This window comes from Cariama cristata, unplaced genomic scaffold, assembly GCF_000690535.1.
Source record: "Cariama cristata isolate BGI_N322 unplaced genomic scaffold, ASM69053v1 scaffold18495, whole genome shotgun sequence".
Lineage (NCBI taxonomy): Eukaryota > Metazoa > Chordata > Aves > Cariamiformes > Cariamidae > Cariama > Cariama cristata.
The window spans coordinates 14482-39984 of record NW_009619414.1 but is presented as its reverse complement, the minus strand read 5'-3'; the positions used below and the strand labels follow the sequence as shown (position 1 = coordinate 39984).

The 25503-nt window shown below is 37.9% G+C and overlaps 1 protein-coding gene across 1 annotated transcript; it reads right to left on the bottom strand.

The window, feature by feature from the left end:
• Positions 1-3: 3 nt before the first annotated feature.
• SCAMP1 (secretory carrier membrane protein 1) lies at positions 4-25274 on the bottom strand (the record flags this gene model as incomplete). The annotated part of the gene is made up of 8 exons (XM_009701261.1): positions 25203-25274; positions 12827-12925; positions 12444-12555; positions 8652-8780; positions 4312-4471; positions 2522-2623; positions 1910-2027; positions 4-108 (listed from the first exon to the last, which is right to left on the bottom strand). Coding segments are annotated over exons 2-8 (804 nt in total), but the record flags the coding sequence as incomplete, so codon positions are not given.
• Positions 25275-25503: the final 229 nt, after the last annotated feature.

The window sequence follows — 25503 nt, the reverse complement described above, 5'->3', positions numbered from 1 at the left end:
GGCATTGGCTGCAGCAGTTTGTACAGTCTTGTTGGACATCACTCCAGTTGCAAACTCCTGCTGCGCTTTCTCAAAGCTGGCACCAGTCGTGCGGTAGAGACCGTGCACCTAGGGAGGTGGAAAATAGTGAAAAAACGGTGTTGAGCCTTCTCTTTCTTGGTAGATAACAGCAAAGTCTCAAACACAAAGCAGAGCTGTGTGGTGGGGAAATCTGGTTTGCTCAAGTCTTTGGGAGGATCCAGAAATGAGTAAACAGACTTTTTTCCCCACAAATCCTACAACTTTGATTGCCCTGCTGACACACAGTTTGACTGTAGGAATACCTGTAACTTTCTGCAAGTTCAGAGTGGTTTCATAGGTCTTTACTAAAATGTGTGTGCTATCTACTCTCTGAAATAGCATATTTAAATACACAAACAGGTTGTATCCTTAGCATAACACAGGGCTCATAGCTCACAAAAATAGTCTTGTGTCTCCATTTGCATACAACTTGTTGTACTCATAAAAATTGGTAAGTCTGCATGTTAAAAAACACAGCAGGAAACAAAACCAAAAAAGTAGTTTCGAATCCACTGTATCAATAACACTTCGGTGAATTTTTTTTTTACATCAATTTTTAGAAACATTTTAATTTCATACAGCTATGAGTAAGTATTAAAAAGTATAAAATATCCTACTATTGCAGATATGTATCTGCTAAACTAGTGTGATGACCAATAGCTCTGCTTAATAAGCAGAAGTATTAAACAATATGAGTTAGAAACACTTTAAACAATATGGCATATAATCTCTAGTACAGCAAAAAACCAAATCCTAAGTAACTTCCAATTAGCCAGGTATTAAAATTAAAACGCTATTTCTGACTCATATTCATTCAAGTGACAATAAAGTTATCAAATATTGCAAAGACATTCTCATTCAAGTGTAGCAGGAAAATTAAGGTTGTAACTTTGTTATAAATGTGACTGTTTCTATCCATAAAGATACACCAGGTCACATCTGAGTACGCAGGTTTTTGAAAAGAATCCAGATGCATACAGTAGGAAGAGTTTAAAAAAAAAAACCTTCACCATACATTTTTCTTGCTTGTTTCCTTCTCCGGTACCTGAGTATTTATGCAGAAAACTAACAAGGAAAAGAGACATCTCCAGGCAATGCTTAAAATTTCCAGCTTACTGTAAATAGACTAGAAGAGTTTGGGTATGTGAAAATCTTTAAGCGTAACTGTCACTGAGGTTGACTTATTGGAATTGTGAGCACATCATCATCAGAATTCTCAGTTACATTTTACCTAAACACCACTAAAAACTTACTAGCACATTAGTATCTAAACTTAGGTCTTCTGGATGGAAATTCACAAGAAGGAACCAAGGGAAAAAAGCATGTTTCTTTGCGCTTTTATGCTATGCAATCATTAATTGGCAACAAAATGTTAAAATAAGAAAAGGAAAGAAGTAAAAATCCTTTTCTGAGGTGCCAAGCATCTCCCTCTTCTGTTGATTTTAACGGGAATGATTTTAGTAAGATGTGAATCTTAGCAATCATTTGAATCACACTTCACTCAGCCTGATGAATCACCACAGATGTGAAAATTACAACCTGGCATCTACAGGTACAATCATAGTTTCCAGTGCATTCACCTACACTTTCATTGTGGGCTTACGTCCCAATTTCTCTTTTTCAGAGCTGTCCTTCCCCAATTTAGTTGGCAGAAAATATGTGCATTGTACAAACAGCATTTCATAACTCCACAACAGTATGAGCAAACAAGTACAGTTGTTAATAGGTAAGGCACCCCTCAAGAATGTAATTTAATCCCCACTAATTTGTGAGAGAGTACCTCTCATGCAGGAAAGCAAAGTCCAGATCAAACATAGGAAACAGAAGAGGGGAATAATATGTAACTTACCTTTTTAAACATAACTAATGAGATAACAGCAGATGCTGTGAAAAGTGCAGCTATGATGATCATCATAATGCCAACAGGAATACTCTTATTAAGACCAGTAAGAGATGAAATCCATCCACTGAAGAAAAAAGAAAGGACAGACTTCACTAGCACAGCACATGAACAATTTAACCTCAGGTATCTACATCAAGGGAAGCTTTATAACCTCCTAGTTCTGATAAACTTTGAGTATTTTCGAAGAAAAAGTCATGGGAATTTTACATAAGCGTATTTCAGTTCTATAATAAGCTTTTAGAGCTTAGTTTCCATTTTTTCCAATGCATGCAGTGAAACTATATGAAAAACTATAGTAAAGATCATTATTCTTGTGATATTTCTTGTGAAGAAATTAGAGAGCTGCTCATCAACATTTGGGGTTTTTTTTGCCATTTCATGTTTCACCCACTCTTACTAGTTAAGAGCACTCCAAAACTGCTTTTTTTAAGTGCTAAATATAACAATTCCAGTGAACACAAGATTTTTTTAAAAAAAACCACACTATTGCAGTTGTTGTATCAAGTATGAGCGTTTGTCTTATAGACAGTACAATGCTCCAGAAAATGGAATACTCACCAGTTTCCCCATCTTTGAAATCCTGCAGCTTGAAGTACATGTACAGCAAACTGACAGATATATACAAAGAAGAACACAAAGAACCTGAATGAACTGTCATTCCTGAAAGAGGGGGGGAAAAAAAGATTAAAGCAGCCAGGAAATTAATGATTTTTTGCAAACGTTGCACCAATCTAAAAATTTTTTCTGCATCAACTAGAGGAAAAGTGCTTTCATTTATTGACAGTGACTTGAAATATCAGTAATTCTATGGTATTGTAGGGTGTTTATGTACAAGAACTGCTCCTCCTTCTTTAATAGAGTACTTTTGCCACCTGCACCTCTAACAGAGGTGCGATTAGCAGCAAGACACTATTCCTTAGTGTTCCGTTCAGCACACAGCAGGGCCTCTTAGACTAAACACAGAAGTTTTGCTACAATGCAAGAAGAACAGAAGTCTGATCCACTTTCAGACTGAAGTTCACAGTGCTAATGGGATGGGAAGAAAGTATTTTACTTGTGAACGGATATAAAATCTAATATGGAAATACTAAAACATAGTGCAGACCAGAATACTGAAGCAGCTGTTGCTTAAAAGCAAAATATACAAAATAGGTTTGCTGTTTAAATTACTAAAATGCCAGTCTGACAAAGACTGAAAGTAAAAAAAGTACAGGCAGAATCTCAGCTTATTACTATCAAAAGTAATTATGACATGATATGCTTGCTACCAGCGTCCTAAAGAAAGTAGAAATCACTTAGTTAAGTCACAGAATCAAATTTTGCCTTTAACCGGTCTTCCTACAGAAGGAATTTTGTTAATTTCTATTATACAACCAGTGCAGTTCAATAACTATTCCATTTTCAGCTGACCAACTGACTGAAAGTTGAATATGCAAATAGTAGTTTTCCTTTTCCAAATAATCAATATGCACTAAGAAAAGATAAGGATTTACTAGAGAGCAAATGCAAGTTCAACTATATGATTCCACAGAGATATGTGGGTACAGCAATACCTCCTCGGTTAGCAAAAAGAAACATCTCACTTAGTCTAAAGGTTACGCTTAACTGCAATTTCTGGCCATCAATCTTTCTCCACAAGAATTAGCGCATTTTAATAGTGAAGATCCTGAAATCACTTCAATGTAAAAAAAGAATTCCCAAGAAATCCTGTAAGAGTACAGGATTTAGAATCTCTACATGCTGATTTTCACACACACACAAAAAGTTAAATTTTGCATGCAAACCAACCATTCTATTCTCAAACACAAAGCTACCACATCTCACACTTGTGAAGTCTGCAAAGATTGCTAAAAGCTAGGAAAACTACTAGAGTTTGATTACTATATACCTGCTCTATTAATTCTTAAGAATCTCAGTCTACTTCAATGACAGACACTGTACGTCACTTAACAATGGAAGATTTTTAACTATAGATTTTATGAAGCTCATTCAGGATGCCAAAAATTTAAGACACACTTAATATTAACCTACTCAAATTCTTGGTGTGAAGGGATAGAGATTTAATGAGATTTTTCCTTAAAATTGTTACCAGTCCATTACAAAGTTAATATTTCCTACAAATATTTTGTCAATGGTAGAAGCTATCAATACTTTAAAGGATATTCCATGATATTCCTAAATATTGCCATCTATGTTTCAAATACAACAACTGAATTAATGGCAAACATACTACTTGTTTCTAATGAAAGCATATCAAAGGATTGTCATAATGATAATCAACCAAATGCTGGAATGTTAATACATTTTGACAAGTTTTTAAATATCCTAAGTCAAGCTGAAGTTGTTACCTGAAAGCTCCATAAAGTGGTCTGTACCAGCAGACAAAAGAACAAGGGGTAAAAAGCAAGAACCAGAGAATACTCAATCCAAAATCAACCCCTCGTGTAGCATCAACGTAAAACCAGGCCAAACATCCAAAGATATTAAGAAATAGTGTCACTGTATGGACTGTAGAAGCAAAAGCAAAATATTCTTAATTAAGTTATGTTTATACAATAAATTATTACAACTGTTAAAGTAATACCGAAACTGAGCATTTTTAAACAAAACATCAGCATGCTGACAATAAATCAATACCCTCTCAATATCCTCAGCAATAAGCTGATTTTTGTACAGTTATCTAATTTTCAGGTAAATCCTGTATTCACAAGTAAAAGTACTGAACATGAAAATTCAAGTACTACCAGGTATATGGTGAAGTAAAAAATCCTGTCATAAACCCAAAACATTTTCAAACTGAAAATGATGAAAAAAGAGGTTTCTACAGCTGCAATAATTGATACTTTTTCTACAACAATAACTGCATACAGATATTTACAGACTACTGAATATTTTTTGACAGAAAGCTTATAAATGATATAAAATGCATCATAAAAAAATTGCAATGAAAAGCTCTTTTTCTTCCATGTAGTGAAGCAAATAAACCCCACTTAGTAAAAACGTTTCTCAGTAAAAAAAGATCTGCAAGAAGTTGTTGCAGATGCTTCAATACTTATTGCATATTCAAATATTTACTATCTTGTGTAATTTGCTGTAGGTGAATCTGCTTTGTCAGGGGTGTTGGATTAGATGATCTCCAGAGGTCCCTTCCAACCCTGAACATTCTGTGATTCGTAAATCCAAATTCCTGTCTTCTTTTGATAAATATAAGCAAGTTTACTAAGGGGTATTTGTTCTTTTTTCTAGTCAATACTGGAAAACAGGGAGACTCCCTAGATTACTAGAAGCATCCACATTCTGGTGAAGTTTGAACTTTCTGAAACTACTACTTTTTTTATAACTGCAATTATGATAACGGGACAAGTTTTAGAAGAATACCATCAGTGGAAAAGAGGGTTGAAATGTCACACCCACTACTGATACTTATCAGCACAATAAAACCAGCAACATAGGGGTCTACCTCACTACCATCACGGAGAATCTCAGCTGTAAAAACAGTATTAGCAAGCTACAGTACTTCACTGACAGTTCTCCCTTCGCTCCACTCATGCTTCTCTCTGCCTGCTGCAAGGTGAAGAAAGGTATTTGTCCTTTAAGCCAACACCTTCACTAAGTGAGCTAGGTAAGCTTTGCTGTTGTATGAACAGACAGGTGTTTTTATGCTCAGGGTAATGGTTTTAAGGACCTTCTACCTACTAGCTCTTCAAATTAAACCATGATACAAGTTATTAGACAATAATGACCACCTGGGGGGCTGAAATAACCTAAGCATTTGGCAGAAGTCTGCAACATGCAATGTATACATGACAGTAACTTCGCAGTTATACCAACAGAGTACTCAGTGTGAAGTGACCAAAGAAACCATTCTCCTAGTTTAGCTGTGAAAGCAGTTGAGGGGGCGTTCATGCCAGAATAAGAGTGAATGATGGGAAATTACATTAGTTTAAAAAATATTCAGACTCAACTTCTTTTTTATTAGTGTAAACTTCCATGTACAGAAGAATCCTACTTAGATATACATTCCCTGTCTTAATTAACTATGCTTTATCATCCATTAATGTTTGAAAGCGAGTTTTAGATAAAGACAAGTTGCACTGATGCTATTTGGCATCTACATTATTGAGATTATTATTTTGCAGTCTGATTTGGAACTGTATGAAAATAGATTTTTATAGTAAGTTTCATTTCAGTAATGTTTTATTGATGATATTCTTCGGAAACCAAAGTCCTCACTAGCACACATGACAAAAGAACGTGCTTCTTCCCAGCAATCAGCTGGACTGTCACCTTGTAATGGACTGCCTCAAGGGGAATGGGGTGTCTACAAAATGGAGGGTTTTAAAGTCACAAGGCCACTGACAAGTGAGGACAAAGCTAGTGAAGTCTGATCACACACAACCTTGGAGCACAGAGTGGCTCCAAATGTAGTTTAGGCTTTTGTTCCTTGTGTGTTCTGCTCTTCTTGGAGAGGGGGCAGGTAAGCAAGGATGCCTTAAAAAGGCTCAGTGCTAAAAGCCAGGAAAAGTGTCATTCTGTCTGTGTGCCACTAAAACAGTAATGGTCACAAAACCAAGATAGAATAGAAATGCTCCACTGGCAGCTGACAGAAGCCATTGCTAATTGATTGCTGTAGTCCACGAAAACAAGGGAGCACTCGGGCAGTAGAGGGGGAGAAGAGAAAAAAAAAAAAGGCTCTCCTCAGGGAAAAAGGCAAAAGAATATGCGCAAAGATAAAACCACATCAAGGGATCAGAAAACTCTGACTTCTGATACAAACAGAGAAAAAAGATGGATGAATTCACAGAATAGGGACACAAACAGACTTGTTTTCTCAAGAGATAAAGAGCATATAGATCTGATAAAGACCAAGAATTAAGGATATAAAAATTGCTACTAACCATGGAAAGACACAGAAAACTGAAACAGAAAGGTTTTTTCCTACAGCTGCTAAAAAGGAAGAGGAAAACTAACCTAGTTTACAATGTGGTGAGCTCACAGTACTAGATTTAGCCAAATGTGACTATGTTCACAGAACCCCTAGGCCTTACAAGACCTAGGAAGTTCTGAAGAGGAAATAAAATGCAGGGTAGAGCAGCATGCAGAAGTAGGCTGATTTGCTATGGTAGTAAGTGTCTCCACTGAGGAAGCATAGCCACTCTAATGAAAAATGTGCCAAACCATGTAGATATGATGCTGGGAAAGAAGAATCACAAAGATTGTTTCAACAGCCAGCCTTAAAATACAGAATTATGTACTCAATCTTTTTTTTTTTTTTAGCCTGAAATAGATTTTGTCTTTCTTTTCCTTTACTATGCCCTTTCCTTCCTTCCTGAGTAATCCCTAAGTCACAGACTACTAGAGCTAAAGAAGGAAAATAGCAAAAGGACTCAGTTAAAATCTCAGTCTACCTAGAAGAAAATCTGTCATGTTATTATAAAAGCACAACTCCTACATATTTTGAAATAGTGTAACGTTGCTGCTTCCTTTATTTATTGCCATAAGAAGGAAAAAGAAAAACAGTATTAATATTCTAGTTCTCACTACCCAACTTCACCTTGTCTTGGAAACATATGGCACTTTCAGGAACTCAGTCCTGCAAATGGCCAGAATTAATAACTATCCTAAAATTTTGCAGTACCTGATCTTAGATTTTATATAAATCTGAAATGTCTGTCAGATTTATGAGAGTGACTAGTCACACATTCTACACTGGATTTAGTTGCTTATTTGAAGATTAATGACCCAACAATGAATATAGAAAGCTGTGGATTACGATAAAGTGGAATTCACTTGATTCAATGCTGACTGCTCATTTCATGTGTTTCAATTACGTAGTTCAATCACAGTAATAAGATTACCAGATTAACAGGTAAAACTAAATCTGGTAACTAAATCTGAAGCCCTGAAAAAAATACAGAAAAATTCTGAAATTCACATTTCCTTAATATGCTAAAAAAATATTAAAGGCATCAAAGCATCTAAATCTTTGGAACTTCCTCAGTCTCAGAGTAATTATTAGGCCCTCCTCACACTGGACAAAGCAAAAGAAACAACGTTGTGGCATTTGTGCACTTGGTTCACCCAGTCATTTCTCCAGTCAAAACACAGCACCTTAATGAGGGCAAAATTAACCCTACAAAGATGGTGTAGAGCATTCTTGGCGTACAAAGGATAGTTTTAACATGGACTTCAGCTAATTTACTTCATATTATTTTTTTAAATAGACTAAAATTATATGAAGTCTCTACTATAGACTAAAAACTACATTAAACAATGTATATTAAAGCAAATGGATATTATACTTCTTAAACTCACAAGTCTATTAACACTGATTGTGAATTATATTTCTTAACATATAAGCTGATTTTAAAAACAGTAAAATTATTTCTAAGTTAATAAATGGTCAAAGCTCATTTTACAACACAGAGACAATTAAACCAGAAAACTGCAATATACTAGAACCAAGCTGCCTTAGGATAATCATCCTCCTTTTTTTCCATGGAAGTTTCTATGAAATAATTCAATACTTTTAAAATTGAAGCTAACAAGAAGATTTCACTTCAATATTTGACTTCTGATTTAAAACAATTTCTCATTACAGATGTTACAAAAGCCAAAGTAGCAGGTATGTATCATCAAGTTTGAATAGGCACTTTGTTTTTTCTTTTAAAAAAAACCCAAAACTTACACATCCACAAATAGTACATAATCTTTACTGTCTTCTGGAATTCTACAGGAATGTCTACAGAAAAGTCCTGGTAGAAACAAGGACCTACTGGAAAATTCTCAGGAAGAGGTGGCCAGTTATTTTTTCTACCTGCAAAACAGAAAAAAAACCCAGAGCTTCATAATACAGTTTTAATCTCTGTATACTAGAAAGAGATACGCATTTGGACTTGTTCAAATTGTTTTATGCATGAGTTTCACAAGCGCATGGACAACTTGGGCTACCAAAACCCAAGAGTTTTATCAGCAATCCTCTCACAATACTGAAAATAAACTTCAGCAATAAAATACAATGAAGTGCAGATAGATCAAGAAAAGTACAATATTTTATCTACGTAAAAGATTAAGCGGGCATCTGACAGTTCCTATAAAGTAATGAGAAAAGAGAATTCTTCACAAAACAAGCATATATGGGCAGAAAGACAATTTCTCAGAGTTCCTTGGCTTTTAAATGCACATTTCCCTGAAGTCCCACCACACTCACATACTTTGTTGAACACAAAAACTAGGGACTGAAAAACATTCTTCTTTCTCAGAATGCTGATATTTTTACCACCAGGCTACCTCTTAACACTTTGAATTAGCTCCCAATATAGTTTACAGTCAAAGCTTTACCTAAAAGCCCATAAGCCTCAAGAAAGGCAGCTATTGAAACGATCTGAACTACTTTGTTGTTACAAGAAGATGCCCTACAGCATGATCGTATTTTGATACAGTTGTCTGACGGAGTGAGGACACCACAAAGGACACAGTATCAGACACTTGGATTTCCTGTATTCTGATCTGCTCACAGACTAGAGTATACACTGCTGAACACAAGTCATACCAAGCACAGACTCAGAGATTCAACTGAGACAGTAACTGCAACAAACCTTTACCATAGCATTTCAAATTCTGGACGCAAGAGATACATTAATCACCATGTTCCAAAAGTGGAGCTGGACTAGAGACTAACCTAAAGGCACCTTTGTTTGAAATTCTGACAAGGTTTTGGTTTTGCTTGCAATTTCTATTTTCAACCATATCTTTACAAGCAGTTCATCTGATAAGAACAGAAAATTGCAAAGCTTACATACTTGAATTTTTCTTATTTGTTGCCCCACTCAGACAAGATGAAGCTGTCAGTTCCAAACAGGTCCAAAGCACTGAGCATCTGTTAAGTTTTCTGCCTCTTCTACTAAAATTTTCACCAAGCCTTTCAGAGCAGGGGATTGGCAGAGGAAGCATACAGAAGGTAATAAAGTAATATTCTCACCCATATCAAAAACTACTTCAGAATTTCTTATGTGAAAAATATCTGATAATGATTCAGATCTTCATTCTGCAGTACATGGTAATTTCTCTCAGGACTGATAGTTTTAAGATGGAGTTATGGAAAAACTCATGTATCTGATAATAATTCCAGTTATTATTTAAGAACTGTATTTCATGTGCTCTCCCACTGCTGTGGTATAGGTTTTAAAATTTTCAACTAAGACTGAAAGACAGCCTGGTGAAACAGTTTGAGATCAAAAACCGAATGGTCTTTTTCTAAATACTCTTTGCATACTGATATTCCAATATTGTATCTTGATAAGCAAAGAGCTAGCTCAGAGTTATTTCATTCCACGCAAGTTACCATCTCAAGGCCTATTAACATAATTTCAATGGCATGCCTACACTATGAATGCAGACACCCCTCAAACTAGCTTTATGCCAGCACAGAAAGGGATTTTTCAGGCATGTCCAAATGAACTAGCTGAAATAGGAAGCAGCACACTTCAATTAGCTCAAATGCAATGCTGCACAGGATCTAAGCAGAGAAGACCAAAGGTACCAAGCTGAGCTGACCTACCAGCTTGAATATCTCTGCACTGTAGTCAATTGTATATGACAATGGTGTCCTACATGTGCAGCCAGCATCTCAAATTGAATGCAAATAGCTAAGAGTATTGCAAAAGACCCTGACCTCTAATCGAGACAACTCTACAGTGTTTTCAAATGAGTTCAAATGACTGCGTGAAAGAAAAAAATCAAACAAAAAGAAAAGAATATTTTTCTCCTTAGTCACAATATACAATTCCTGATTTGCAGCATCTCTCACACAGTCAATTGGTAAAAAACTACTATCTTCTTTAAAGCTTTAAGAGCTCTCTCTTCTCTGTTCAGCCTTCATAAAGAATCATTTAGATTCTTCATGGATTCTTTAAGCACTTTGATATGAACAACTGCAACCTAATAATAAATGCCCACTTTTGAAATATCCTGAAACATGCATGGGGTATCAGAGTTATGTTCCCTGAGATACAGATGAACAAAACTGTACCTAAAGCCTGGACAAGAAAAGTAATTAATCCAGACCATTAATATACGTTAGTGAAATTAGATGAAGGGCAATACATGGAGATGGAAATGAAAACAAAACAAAAACTAAGAAAGTAATTATCTAGGAGATTTAAGACAGACTGAAAAGAACAAATACTGAGAAAACAAAAATGGTTTAATGAAGGGACAATATCACCACGATTCTTCTCCTTAGAGGAAGAATTGCAGTTCCCCATTCCCAGATCCCAGCAAATAAATGGCATATGACTGCTCTCTACAGCTTCCTGAGGAGTGGGAGTGGGGAGGGAGGTGCTGATCTCTTCTCCCTGGGATCCGGTAACAGGACATATGGGAATGGTTCAGAGCTGCCCCAGGGAAGGTTTAGACTGGACATTGGGAAGCACTAGGAAGTCAAACACTGGAACAGGCTTCCTAGAGAGTTGGTCAATGCCCCACACCTGTCAGTGTTTAAGAGGCATTTGGACAATGTCCTTAATAGCATGTTTTAACTTTTGGTCAGCTCTGAATTGGTCAGCCAGTTGGACTAGGTGATTGTTGTAGGTCCCTTCCAAGCGAAAATATTCTATAAAATATTCTAAGAATTTTAATTACTAAGCAATTATGCAATCTGGAATTGTACCACTGCATATTAAAAAAAAACAACCCAGCACATGTGGACATAAAACAATCTGAATTCTAGATACAAGTGAAAAGACCACACAAAGTCAACCTTGCCCACCGGGTGTTTTGTGTTTTGTTTTCGTTTTTTTTCTGAACTTCAGTCTGAAGTTCTTCCTTTTGAAAAGGAATATTCCCAAAGATCTACTTCTAGCAAACTATCTTCAGTTAAGAGGACATGAATCTTCTCATCTGTGAAACTGCTGTACAAAAACTCATGGTTTGCACAGTACACTTAGAGTTTTTGGCAAAATGAGATACTGATCTTGACTATGGGTTCCAGAGTGTCATATGAAAAATTAATAAAATATTAATAATAGAACAGATCTTTCTGCTATTTGTATAGAGTATTATGTCTGTAACATACCAAAAGATAAGAAATTGTTTCAAAACAGGAAAATTCTCCTACAGCTATAAATACTGACAGAAGAGAAATCAAAGAGATGTTACTTATAAAGTTACTGTTACTTCTCAAAATGCTCCATTTCTATTCAATAGTATTACTCAGATACTAACCTAGAATAAAAACATCTGGCAGGAGACAGCAGCATGTAACAGAGGCCAGATTTAAAATTTTTACAGTGAAAATCTGCACAGGACAGGCCCGTTTTTATTCACTGTATGCAATGTCTCAAGGGAGATAAAATTCCTTTTCCTGAAGAGTTTATAAAATGCCCTCTTTGATCTGTTTCACAATGACACTATAAAACTAAAACAGTTTCTAAGAAAATGTGAAATTTCTGCAATTAAAGAAATATTTTTCCATGCATACCCCCCTGCTGATTGAGACTCTGCATTTCCCTTTCTCTGCGATCTAGTTCAGCTGCTTTTCTTTCCAGTTCTTCTTGACGCTTTAGCAGTTCTGCCTGGGCCAAGGCATGCTCCTGAACAAAACAAGCATGTTAGATAATGATCAAAAATATGAACACAAAATAAATATTCCAAGTCTGTTTTTTATAATTAAGCATCTCCAGTTATGGACGAAGACTGACCTAATATTGCACGAATTCAGGCATTAACTGATTACCTAAAGCCAGTATTAATTTTCATAAATCACTAGGAAAGCAATGCTTATTTACCAAATACATTATTCCAGATGTGTATTTAAATAATTATAATTAAAAGGAACCTAGTGCCTGAAAGTTACAGACAAACCTTTGCAATTTGTGTGTAAGCAGGTGGTTCTTCTGTTGGTTTCATTATTGCTGGCTGAGTACTGGGTACATTAGGCATTTTCACATTTCCTGGAGGAGGCTAAGAAAACAAGAGACAATTATAGGAAAACAGTTTCCTATTTTAATAAACAACTTTTCATTAACTTGGTAAGAACCAATCTAGTTGTTTTATAGGAAGTGTTACTGATAAACTGAAAATCTGATATGCTGCCCTGCCTGCAATATTTATAACCTTTAGGAAAAAGAAGTTAATTTTATGCTGTGGTGCAGCGTTCTGCTTATTTGGTTTTACACTGCATTACTTGCCATAAATACACACGGAATTTTAGGTATCAGTAGAAAGTAAATAGAATTTTAATTTTGTTTAGACATGAATATGGATAGGAACAGTTACTGTTTAAGAGAATTGCAGGATTTAACAGTGATCTATTCATATTCTGAAACACGATGCCATTTATTACTAATGTCTTCCAGAGCTTTCTACTCAACAAAGGCTTGTATCACCTGGCTAACTAGAGAAGTAATGTACCATATTAAATTTTCCAATTCAAGATCCATCATCTTTTACTTAACTATTCCACCAGTATGCACTGTAGTATCTAGTTTCAAGTACCACTGGCAATTCATTTACTTGGTCACTACCTATAAGAATACAGCTTACAATAAGCTTTTAGTAGCTGAGTTTTTTTGGTTGTTTCCTTTTTTTTTTTTTTTTTTAACTCCTCTTCTCCTTATTCCCATTTGTCATATTCTCTGACTTTCTCCACATCTGTCTATCATACACGATGTTAACCAGTAGCTATCAAACCAAGGAAAAAACTACTGCCTAGATTGAACTTATCAACTGAACTTTACCAAAGCAGATCAGTATAGCACTACTATGATGTTACTTTAAATATGCTTTGGGGGGAAACTATAATTCCTTCTTTGCGTGGAACTCACAACATGAAAGACTTCCCTGTTCTGTGATCTTGTAAGACAGAGAACCACATGTTCCCAGTAAGACTGAAATCAAGAACAATAACCGTAAGTGTGATGTCTTCAATCAAAAGCACCTTAAAACAAAGCAAGAATCAACTAAATACCACTAACTTAGCAATTTATGACTTGGTCCAGATTACCTGCATCTTTTCTAACCAACTTTTGAAATGCACAACTGCAATACACTGAGGAGAAAATATCATGCCCAAGTAAACTCCACCTCTGTGTGTGATACTGCAGCATATCTCAGCAATATCAGCTGATTCCAGCATTTCAAAACTATCTTTCCATCTTCCAGAATTCTGAGATATCAGAGAGGTGTAATTTCTCAGAAATGTTTGGTGATTTAAGGTCTTCATCCTAAAAAAGACTACTCAGTGCTGCAGGATGAAGACAACGGAAAGCTGAGGGCTGGGTCTTGCACTTCAGTCACAACAACCCCATGCAACGCTACAGGCTTGGGGAAGAGCAGCTGGAAAGTTGCCCAGCGGAAAAGAACCTGGGGGTGTTGGTTGACAGCCAGCAGAGTATGAGCCAGCAGTGTGCCCAGGTGGCCAAGAAGGCCAATGGCATCCTGGCCTGTATCAGAAACAGTGTTGCCAGTAGGACTAGGGAAGTGATTGTCCGCCTGTACTCGACACCAACAGTTGCAGATCCCTCAGATATGAGCAAGAGGCCCTCAGCCTGCCTGACACACCTGCCTGGATCTACAGCTCTCTTACCTGGAATATGGGTTTCCTCCTGTTTGCCAGTTAGCCTAGCTTGATGTTCGTACACTAGAAGATTCATGCACTTGCACACTCATGTCACAAGCAACCTCCACACTCACAGCTCCCTCAAACACCAGCATGGGCTCTCACAGCTTGCCATATATCCAAGCCCAGACCCCACACCCCCTTACTCAATTTTGTCTCAGACTTTGAGTCTTCCCAGAGAGAGGTTTTCCTCCTATTTGCCAGCTAGTCTAGCTTGAAGTTTGCTCATGAATTATACATACACACTTAGAGGAAAACACACTGGTCGCTCCAGTGCCTGGCACCTCAAACATGTGGGCCCTATGACCCACAGTCCCTCCAGCTGCTGACACCCAGATGCTCAGTTGTAGGCCCCACAGACTTATGGACCACTACTACTTGGCATCTGACCATGTTGCTGACACCTAAGTCTCTCATTCTAGTCTCTCCAATTGCTGGCACCTGGACTTTGCAGCACTCACAGCCACAGCAGAGTGAAATGTCACAGAAAGATAGTTAAGAAAGGATTTAACAGTAACTGCGGTGATCAGGCGCATGGCTGTCAGACAAGTGTACTGACTGGTAGCAACTTACATGCAACCAGCCCCTTTTAATCCATCCTCCTCTCTAGTCTCCTCCTTGCTCCTCCCCAGTCTCCAATTGCTCCACATCTTTGACTATTCCCCTAAATATTCCTTAATGAATTTTGCATAGTCCCACAGGCTCCCCTCAACTATCTATAATACTCATGCTTATCTTGTTTCTTCCTTCTTATCAGTTAAAAAGTCCAGGTTGACCCTTTTCAATGCCCATAAATCAACGGCTGAAGAGTTTTAGTCTTCTGTTTTATCTCTGTTATCACTTATCTATCTATCAGGTTTGTGTTTCTGCCTTTGTTTATTGCTTTCCCTTCTACTTACTACTCCCTTTAAACTGAAAGAAGTCTATAACGTTAATGAAACAGATGCTCTCACGTTCTACATATCCTTACAGTAATCATTGTGACTGACTTGATTATTTGGACCATCACAGAGGTTTGCAGCTGAAAGGCTACCATGACTTTTACAAGGATGGCACATGATTAAGAATCATGTATATCTTTGGATACTCTGTAATAATATGACTGGGATTATGATCGTCCTTCAGGCCTCAGCCCCTCAAAAACCATATAGCCATATCACTGTAGTAACATGAAGGAGCACACTCCAGGCTTATTATTCCAAGCACTGCAGTGCAAGGCAACAGCTGCCCCAAGTCCCATGTTGTTAATCTGTGTGCTACAGTCCATTACTTAACACAGGAATGACACAGCAGTGAAGGCAACTTCCACGTCTATTCAAATGTTAAAGGCCCTATCTGTGTAGAGGCCTGCTAAAAAACAAAAAATCCCACCCAACCAAAAAACTTATTAGTAGACTTTTCCCTGTCCCTACTTGCCCAGTAAAGACCTTGTACCTTCTGGTCTCTTAATTTCTTCAATCCTTTTAAATGCTTTTTCTGTGGTGAGTGTGACAGCTGTCACTTTTCCTTCCTCTGGTATGTCACCTGAGGTACATTCCAGTTCATGCTTTAGCAATTTTCCATCTTAGTTTTCTTAACACTCAGCTGACTACCTATTCCTGGCAAGTTATCACTTCTCTAAAGCCTATTCTATTGAGAATTCAAGTTTAAGACACCTCCCCTGTAAAGAAACAATTAATTTAGCTTTTTCCTAAATCATTATCTTCTATTAGTACTCTTACAACCTTGAAGATGGCAGAAGCTTCCTGCTTCCAGGAAAGAAAATTCCCCGTTGTTCTACAAGTTTTTCCTCAGAGCTTTGATCTTGCCTTGCAGTTTCACACTTGGCTTGGCAGAGCTTAAGCTGTAAAGGTTTCTTCAAAAATAGCTTCCACTTTTCTCAAGGCTGACTTACCCCAGTAGCATCTTTGACACAGCAGCAAAATGCCAGCATGGTTAGTCTCTTCTTACAGTGCATCTAGAGCAGCTGTTCATAAGCTACAGTAAGTATGGCTACACCATTCATTAGTGATATTTTGTGTTTAATATCATACATGAGGTATTTAATATCACTTCATGGAATTAGTGCATGGTGTTAGAAAAAGTAGAGAGAAGAGTTTGTAAGAGCATCGGAGGTAGTAAGGAAAGATAAGGGGGGAAAAAAAAAAATCAGTATCTGCTTCAACATCCGCTGTTAATTTTTGCTGGGTATCAATCCAGAATTTCTGCTAGATTGATATATGTATTAAGAATAGACTAAAAGTAAAAGTTGCATTCCAGCCATCACATTCACAGGATATAGCCAGTTGCTGAAATATAGTAGCATTTCTTCATTAAGTACAGGAAAAGCCATGCATATTTTTGTATACTACTGTGTTTTCATACTTATCTTGGCTTCATAATACGTGCACAGGGGAACAAAGTGTCAGTGCTCAACCTCAAATGGTGGGAGTTCAATATAGATTTAGTGTGGGGTTTTTTTCTAGGTTATTATTCAAAGATCACAATTCAATGCACAACAGGGACAGGTATTTATAAATAATCTTCTATAGATCAAGAACCTAATAAAGAAAGCATTGTAATCATAGAATATCTCAAGTTGGAAGGGATCCATAAGGATCATCGAGTCCAACTCCCTGCTCCTCACAGGACTACCTACAACTAAACCATATGACTAAGAGCATCGTCCAGAACTGTGGACTCTGACAGGCTTGGTTCTGTGACCACTTCCTTGGGGAGCCTGTCCCAGTGACCGACCACCCTCTCAGGGAAGAACCTTCTCCTAACGTCCCATCTGAACTTCCCCTGACGCAGCTTCATTCCATCTCTCGTGTCCTGTTGCTGGTCACCAGAGAGAGGAGATCAGCACCTCCCCCTCCGCTGCCCCCCATAAGGAAGCTGTAGGCTGTGATGAGGTCACCCCTCAGCCTTCTCTCTCCAGGCTGAGCAAAACAAGTGACCTCAGCCGTTCCTCGTGTGTCTTGTCCTCGAGACCTTCCACCACCTTGGTCGCCCTCCTCCAGACACACTCTAACAGTCTGATGTCCTTCTCCTATCGAGGCACCCAAAACTGCACACAGTACCCCAGTACCCAAGGTGGGGCCGCACCTGTGCAGCGTCTAGCGGGACAATCCCATCCCCCCGTGTCGTGTCCGTTGTGTCCCGTCCCGCCCCCCAGAGCACCCAGCTGTGCTGTACTTGGGGCATCCCAGGGCACGTCGGCCCTTTTGGCTGCCAGGGCACACTGTTCATTCATATCCAACTTGCCAGCCACCCAAACCCCCAGATCTCTTTCTGCGGGGTGACTCTCCAGCCTCTCATCCCACAATTTGGACAAATAACCAGGATTACCCCATCCCAGGTGGAGAATCCAGCACCTGCTGTTGTTAAATTTCATACAGTTGGTGATTGCCCAGCTCTCTAGTCTGTCCAGATCTCTGCGTAAGGCCTCTGTACCCTTAAGGGAGTCCACAGCTCCTCCTAGTTCAGTATCATCAGCAAAATTACTTCATGTACATTCAACTCCTGCGTCCAGATCATTAATAAAAACATTCAAGAGCACTGGCCCTAAAACTGAGCCCTGGGTAACCCCACTGGTGGCTGGCTGCCAGCCTGACGTAACCCCATTTACTACACCTCTTTGAGCCTGACCCGTCAGCCCATTGCTTACCTGACGTACTACGGACTTGTCTACCTGTGTGCTGGACATTCTGTCCAGCAGGATACTGTGAGAGACGATATCAAAAGCTTTGTTAAAATCCAAAACCACGGCATCTACTGGCTTCCCTTGGTCAACTAGATGGGTGACCTTGTCATAAAGGATATTAAGTCGGTTAAGCAGGTTTTTCCCCTCGTGAACCCACACTGGCTACGACCAATGACTGCATTGTCTGTCAAGTGTTCTTCAATAACTCCCAGAATAACTTTCTCCATAATTTTCCCAGGCACTGAAATGAGACTGACAGGGTCTTCCTTCTTCCCCTTCTTGAAAACTGGGACATTTGTTAGCTTCAAGTCAACTGGTACCTTTCCAGACTCCCAAGACCACTGAAAAATAGCGGAGAGAGGTCCCATGGTAACATTGGCCAGTTCTTTCAGTACCCTGGGAGGAATCCCATCAGGCCTCATAGACTTATGTGCATCCAGCTGGAGCAGTAAGTCTTGATAAACTCCCAGCTGACTCTGAAGTTGTTCATGCCCGCAGTCACAGGGCTCTGGGGGTCCCAGGGCCCATCGCCAGCATTAAAGACAGAAGTGAAGAAGGCATTAAACGTTTCTGCTTTGTCTACATCCCTATTTGTGAGGTGACTGACCCCATCAAGTAACAGATCAATGTTATCTCTGATCCTCCTTTTGCTGTTAATACATTTTTATAAGCCTTTTTTGTTGTCCTTCACACTGCTGGCCAGCTTGAATGCTAATCAAGCTTTGGCCGCAGGAATTTTCTCCTTACAGTGGTGAACAGCATCTCTGTAGTCCTCCTGTGATGCCTGTCCTTGCTTCTAATATCCATACAGTTTCCTTTTTCAACCAAGTTCTAGAAGGTCCCTGTTCAGCCAAGTCAGTCTTTGGCCCCACTTACTTGCCTTTGCACACTTTGGAATTGTCTGCTCTTGCACTCTTAAGATGTCTCTTAAAAAGTGACTCGCATGCAACCATTTAAAACTTCAGTTGTACTAAGTCTTCCTATCAAGCTGAAGTACTCGTTTTTGTAACCCTAATCGAAGCTGAGAAGGAAAAAAAAAATCCCCACAGCTACTTCACATGAAACAAACAGAAGTATCCAGCTGCCTTGGAAAATCATCCAGCTACCAAAAAAAAAAAACCCACCAAAAGAACAAAAACCCACAAAACACAGCTGTATAGTTTGGGGTTTTCCTAGAAGCAAGAAGTACTGAAGTTAAATCAGAGAAGGTACACCTTCAAGCTCTAGCATTGTGCAGCAGATATGGAGAACTGCACAGGCTTAAATAAAGTTCAGCCGACATACAAGATTATCTATTATTGCTGACGTAGGTAGTAAGGTAAGGGTACAGGATACAGGAAAAAAAGAATAAAACAAATGTTATTTGTGATAGTATTTTGTCAGAAACCACTTAACGTCTTCTTTTGTGCTATAAATACATTTCTCAGTATTCAGCAATCACTGGAGAAACATAAGTTCAATAAAAATGCATATATGACAAACAAACAAGAACCAGGGAGAATAGAGGTTATGCACACTAAGCCTTAATACAAACAAGGTACTCAAAACAAGTGTTGCTTCATACACGCAATTAAAATATACTCAATAAAAGTCAAAGAAATAATAATTTATTGGCTTGGTAGATAAAACAGTAAGGCAGAGAGGTCTTTGTAAAGTTATTAAAAAGGCAATACAAAGCACAATTCTAGAAGTTAATGTCTCACATCAATTTCCAAATATAAAGTAAGCATACATTTGCTCTAATTACCATCTCTGAAGTTACCTCAACTAAGAATTTAACTTCTTTAAAAAAGCTGCAGAACAATTCCAGTAAAAATATTTACTGGAATGTTAGCTATCATACTGTAAGTTCCTTACATTCTGAAATGGAGATGTATTTGCAAGCTGAAAAATTGTCTGAAATGGCCTGAGTGCTATTGTACAAGAATACCTTGTAAAATTGGAGGTATTCTGGAAAGCAATAGCTCAGATTTAGGTTTTTAAAAGGTTGGCAAGGGACATGCATTTAATACAGACAAAAACTCTACATAGTAAATGTAAATCTTATTGAGGAAATACTATTAACAGTCAGATTAGAGCTAGTTATAGGAGTAATTGATTTGCTATTTAGAACCAAAAGCAAACATCCATTTTCTAAAGTCACCTCAAATGTTTTATCAGCACAAAAGACACAAGTGGGAGAGAGATGCTTGGTCAGTAACTACCAAAATCCCAAAGATGTCAAACTAGGTACACTGCAGGAACTAGTTTTGAGAATTAATGGATATTTCATGAAGACACTGAGATCTGTAACTATTAAGTATGCAGAACAGGAATTCTCACTGTTAGTATACCTCTCTCTATGTTATTTTGATTTTTATTGACATAGGATTTCTAGGAATAAAAATTGCAGAGGCATCTTTGAAGGAAACCAGTGAATCTTGCACTTGCTAGGTAAGGTAATTCCTTTAACCTTGACGAACATCCTATGCAGTTCATACCAGAGCATTCCAAAAACTGCTATGCCTTCTTTTGTCTCAGAAATAGGTGAGTAGGCATAGGCTTCTCAGGTGGCTTCAGGGCAGTAGAAGTCAAGCCTCTTCCTTCCCCTCTCAAATTTAACAGTCTAATCCATCCTTCTGGAACCTGGAAGACTTGGCCTTGTGTCAGGCATAACAAAAATTTAAAAACAAGACTTGATCTGTGCATCTTACCTAAGCAGAATGACACAGTCATCCTGTAGAATTTTTATCATTTCCTAATTTCATACTTGCTGCACTGAAATCTGACTTACATATCAGGATAAAGCTGTAGAATCCTGCGATAATTAATACATAATTTACTAAATATAAGAAATGAAACAGATATATTTTTACTCCCTTATGGGTCAGCATACACATGGGGTTGTTGGGAAAAGATGCTGCTGCTTTTATCGCGCAGCATGTTACTTGTTGGAACACAGAAAACTAATTAGATATTATGGGGAAAAAAATCACTGTAAGGACTGCCAAACACTGGAAGAGGTTGCCCAGTGAGCTCACAGGATCTCCATCCTTGTATAAATTCAAAACTCCCCAGGACAAGATGCTGAGCAACATGACTTAGTGACCAACTTTGAACAGTGGGAACTGAAAAAGATGACCTCCAAAGGCCCCTTGCAACCTATGACTTGGCACTTACTTTGTCATACCTCTCTGTCCATGTGCTGTTGGTTGCCTGACCAAGTGCTATTGGTGGCTTAGGGATTTGGGTATGGGAGAGAGATACATGACTGACTTACAGCCTGAATAGGATTGACGAGACATGCACAGCAAGACAGATGGTCAGCAATTCTGCCTTTTAAAGGGTGTTAACTCTAAGACTAATTACTCAAGACTTGTATTGTGAGGACTGCAATAACCTCCAGCCATCACTGAATAATATCATATCACATCATGATATACAAGTCATATTTGGACAGGGGAACTAAGCTGCCTGTTTTTACAGAGACTTTACCTCACAGATCCATGGCCTTTGACCCTCACTGACACATTACAATACGGTACTTACATCCTGAAATTCAACCAACCCCGCTCTACACCACCTTTTTTTGTTCCTGACCCAAATGGTACTTCTGGGTAGATCTTTTTATTTCATGCCTTGCTCTCACATCTGCACTGGGAGAAGCAGCAAATTATTATGACCTGTCTTGAAGAAAAGAGGTTGACTGGAGATAAATGCTAAAAAGAAATTCCCTCTTGAACAGATTTCTCCATGTGGGTGCACTAGTTTAATTTCTGGGGGTGGAGGAAGACTTCCAAAAGAAGCCAAGTGTGGATGATTGATCTAGTTTCCTATAAACACTTCACTGTGTTTGGATACAAGACAGAAGGAGGGGAGCTGTCCAGGAATCTACTGAAAAAAATCCATTGAAATATGTCTCTTAAAGTAAAAAAACCCAACCCTACTAATGATTTTTCCCAAATTTTTAATGCAGCAATTTGAAAGTGATTACTATATGCATTACTGTGTCTATACATGTTATACATATATACACAGAGTGCTCAGAGGAGTTCAACATGCACTAGCAAAACCTGAAGAGGCAGGAAGAGATTAAAAGCCTTCTTTAACAGTAGTTTGATTAAATGATGAAGTAGAAATACTAATTGTCTAACTTCATCTGTTCCTTGTTGATTTCAGAAACGTGACAAAAGACACAAAGTCGTCTCCATGGTGACTGTTAAAGCTGGGGACAAAACCAGTGAAGATGCTCTCCATGGTATTTAATCTGACATTTATACCATTCACTGAAATCTTTGTTTGGTTTAACAATCAAAAATAAGACAGGTTTTGAAATTTGATAAGAAGCCCCCCCCCCCCACCCCCCAAAGACACGTGATTTCTCAAGGTGGTGACACTTGAAACCTAAAAGCTCCTATGCCTATTCACTTTCCTCATTATGTCTTACATGTTATTTTCCTACCAAATTTCCCACTGCAGATGCTAAGGATATAAGTTGACTTAGAAAAGGTGAATGCACTGAAACACTAAAAAAATATATATATATATATAAAATGATTAGAATAAGGAATACGGAGAAAAAGTAGAATTTACTTTTTTCCTTCTGTCTTATCCTGATAACCAAGAAAGAACTGATAGGAAGCAACTTCCTTGGCAAAGGGAGAACACAACTGAGCTAAGATAACGAACGTCAGCATTCAGAGTTTGAAGTCACTTTCTCTCAGAAGAAACGTCCCTGTCTGGATTTGCAATGGAGAAATATTTCTGCAGTCCAGCATGCTTTTGGAGGGAAAGGGGAAAGAAGCTTAATGCTGTGTTAATGCTATAGACTGCGAAATAACTGTCTTACCACTACAAATTGGAATTTCTAATTGAAGCATACCATTCTCAGCTTCCTTAAAAACTACAACTAAACATTGTTACTTATAATGAAACAAACATCATTTTAAGTCTTACAGAATAGTGATTCTCAATTAAAGACCACAGAAATCTCCAGGACATATTTTGCTACCACCAGCCTGTACCATTTCTGCTCACTAGCACCATTACGGTTTTCAAATGTTGGAAGTGGGATTACCTGCACAAAACTGTACAAGATGACTCAGCTTCCCAACAAAAGTAGAACAAGGAACAGCAGCAAATCAAAGCCCCCAGAAACTATTTGGATAGTTTTGCTCTGAGGAGCACACAAAATGCAGAGTAATTTCTATCCCTACTCTGACGGACATTGCAATCCTCCAAGTCTAAAATTCACTGATGCTGCTTCTACCTCTGTTCATCCAATCTTTAAAGGCATTCACTTCCACTGTCTCTTCCCTTACTGCTATCACATACATTTCTGTGAACACACAGTGTGCCCTTCTCTTGTGTACAAAGCTGGCTGGAGAACAGAGGTGAGCATATGGAATTGCAACCATACCCTCACATACCTAAGCACATTCCTGCAAATGTATATAATTACAGAAGAAATACTTACATATTCAGCATCCATGAGATACAGACAGATGAAGGGTAGTGTCATCTAAAGGCTGATTATTACTGCACTCTTAGCTGAATTATACTTTATTCTTTCAGTCTTGCTTTCTCCAAGAAAACCTGTGAAAGTTCTTTTCCTCTATAGACAGAGCACTGCTCATTCAATACACAGTTTTTATTAATTTGGTAACATTCCATAGATTATTAATTGAATCACAGTGCATGAATATAGTAAATATTCAGGAGATCTGAACACTGACTTAAAGATTTCCTCCATCCTCCCAATTTTTCTATGAGTGACATCTGTCATGAGCAACCACAATTTTTTATACATGCACAGCTGACTGTTCAAAGTCAGATAAACTTAGCCAAATACTTCAATTTTCCTTTCCCCCCCAGAGCTGCATGTTAAAATAAGTACATAAGTAATGAAAAAAGTCAGAGTAGCTCTAGATTATTTATTTTTCTAAACAAGCAGTACTGTCTTTATAACTTATGGTCAATACAAAGCAATTTTGAAACTCTTCAAGCTTCAGAAAGATGAATCAAACATAATCCGTGATATTGTGAATTAGGAGAAAAAAGTTTTGGAGACTTACTTAATATTGTTGCTAGTTGTAAATTTTCTGCTTTAAACAGCTGATCCAAGGCATTCTCAAAAACAAGTTCCTTCCAGTCTAGCATTTTAACACTGTATGAAACTTACTGTTGCATTGCAAAGACTCAAATACCAACATTCCCTATCAGCACTACCAGATTTGCCATAGGAAATAAGCCTACATTTGAGAAATACTGTATTTGAATGTTTATAAATTATACTGACAGACAGTAATCATCCATACGTTTTCCTAATCTTGCACAAGATTGCACAGAAAAGATCTTCACTATCAAAAGTAACCACTGAAAAATGCTGTTACAGAACGAATTTCTTTTACTTCCTCCCGTCACGGGTGAAAATAAGCACAAGGTAAATTAAAACTATACAAAATAGAGGCAAAAAACAACTGTGTTTCTTGGACATAAATTATTCCTTTTACTACAGCACAACTACTCATAGCCTGTGGACTGTTACTTAAATGCAATGTTTTTCTTATTCTGGGCAGTTCTTTCATTAAGTGAAATGGAAATCAAAAGCAAGACACTGGGGAAGTGTGCCACCCTAATTAGCTCTAAAACAAGTAAAATTCAGAAAAGCATAAGCACAGACTACCAGAAGTCTTACTGAACAGGGGAAAAACTCTGTTCTGTTTTGGTCCCCTTTCAGAGAGCCACTCTTCCTTAACAGGTCAAAGCTCACTTAAGTCAACCTACCCATTGAATCCTCCAAATACTTTATGGGACTATCCATCCCTACACATCTTCCCTTACCTCTAGCTAGCCCATCACATGTTTTACATCAGTTCCAAACTCTGATACAAACAATACCTCACAAATCTTACCTAAAAAGATTAACAGTATGATTAAGAAATAAATGTGCTTACTGTTCTTGAATCAGAGAAAGGATTGTACTCATCTAGCCCTGGAGGAACGTTTCTTGTCACTTGTGTAACAGAAGGATCCTAGAAGAGAAAACAGTTCTGTAAATGTATGCACATGTATGTAACAAACAAGTCAACACTTATATCATCATATAAAACTCTGGTTTTGTTTCAATCTAAAAAAAAGGTTTGTTTTCACTAAAAAAGCCTGTAAATATCCACCTCTTTCTCTGTCTCCAAAATGACATCATTCCATTCTGAGCTTCTTATAAACCTAGATTAACATAGTCTAAAAGAAACTCCA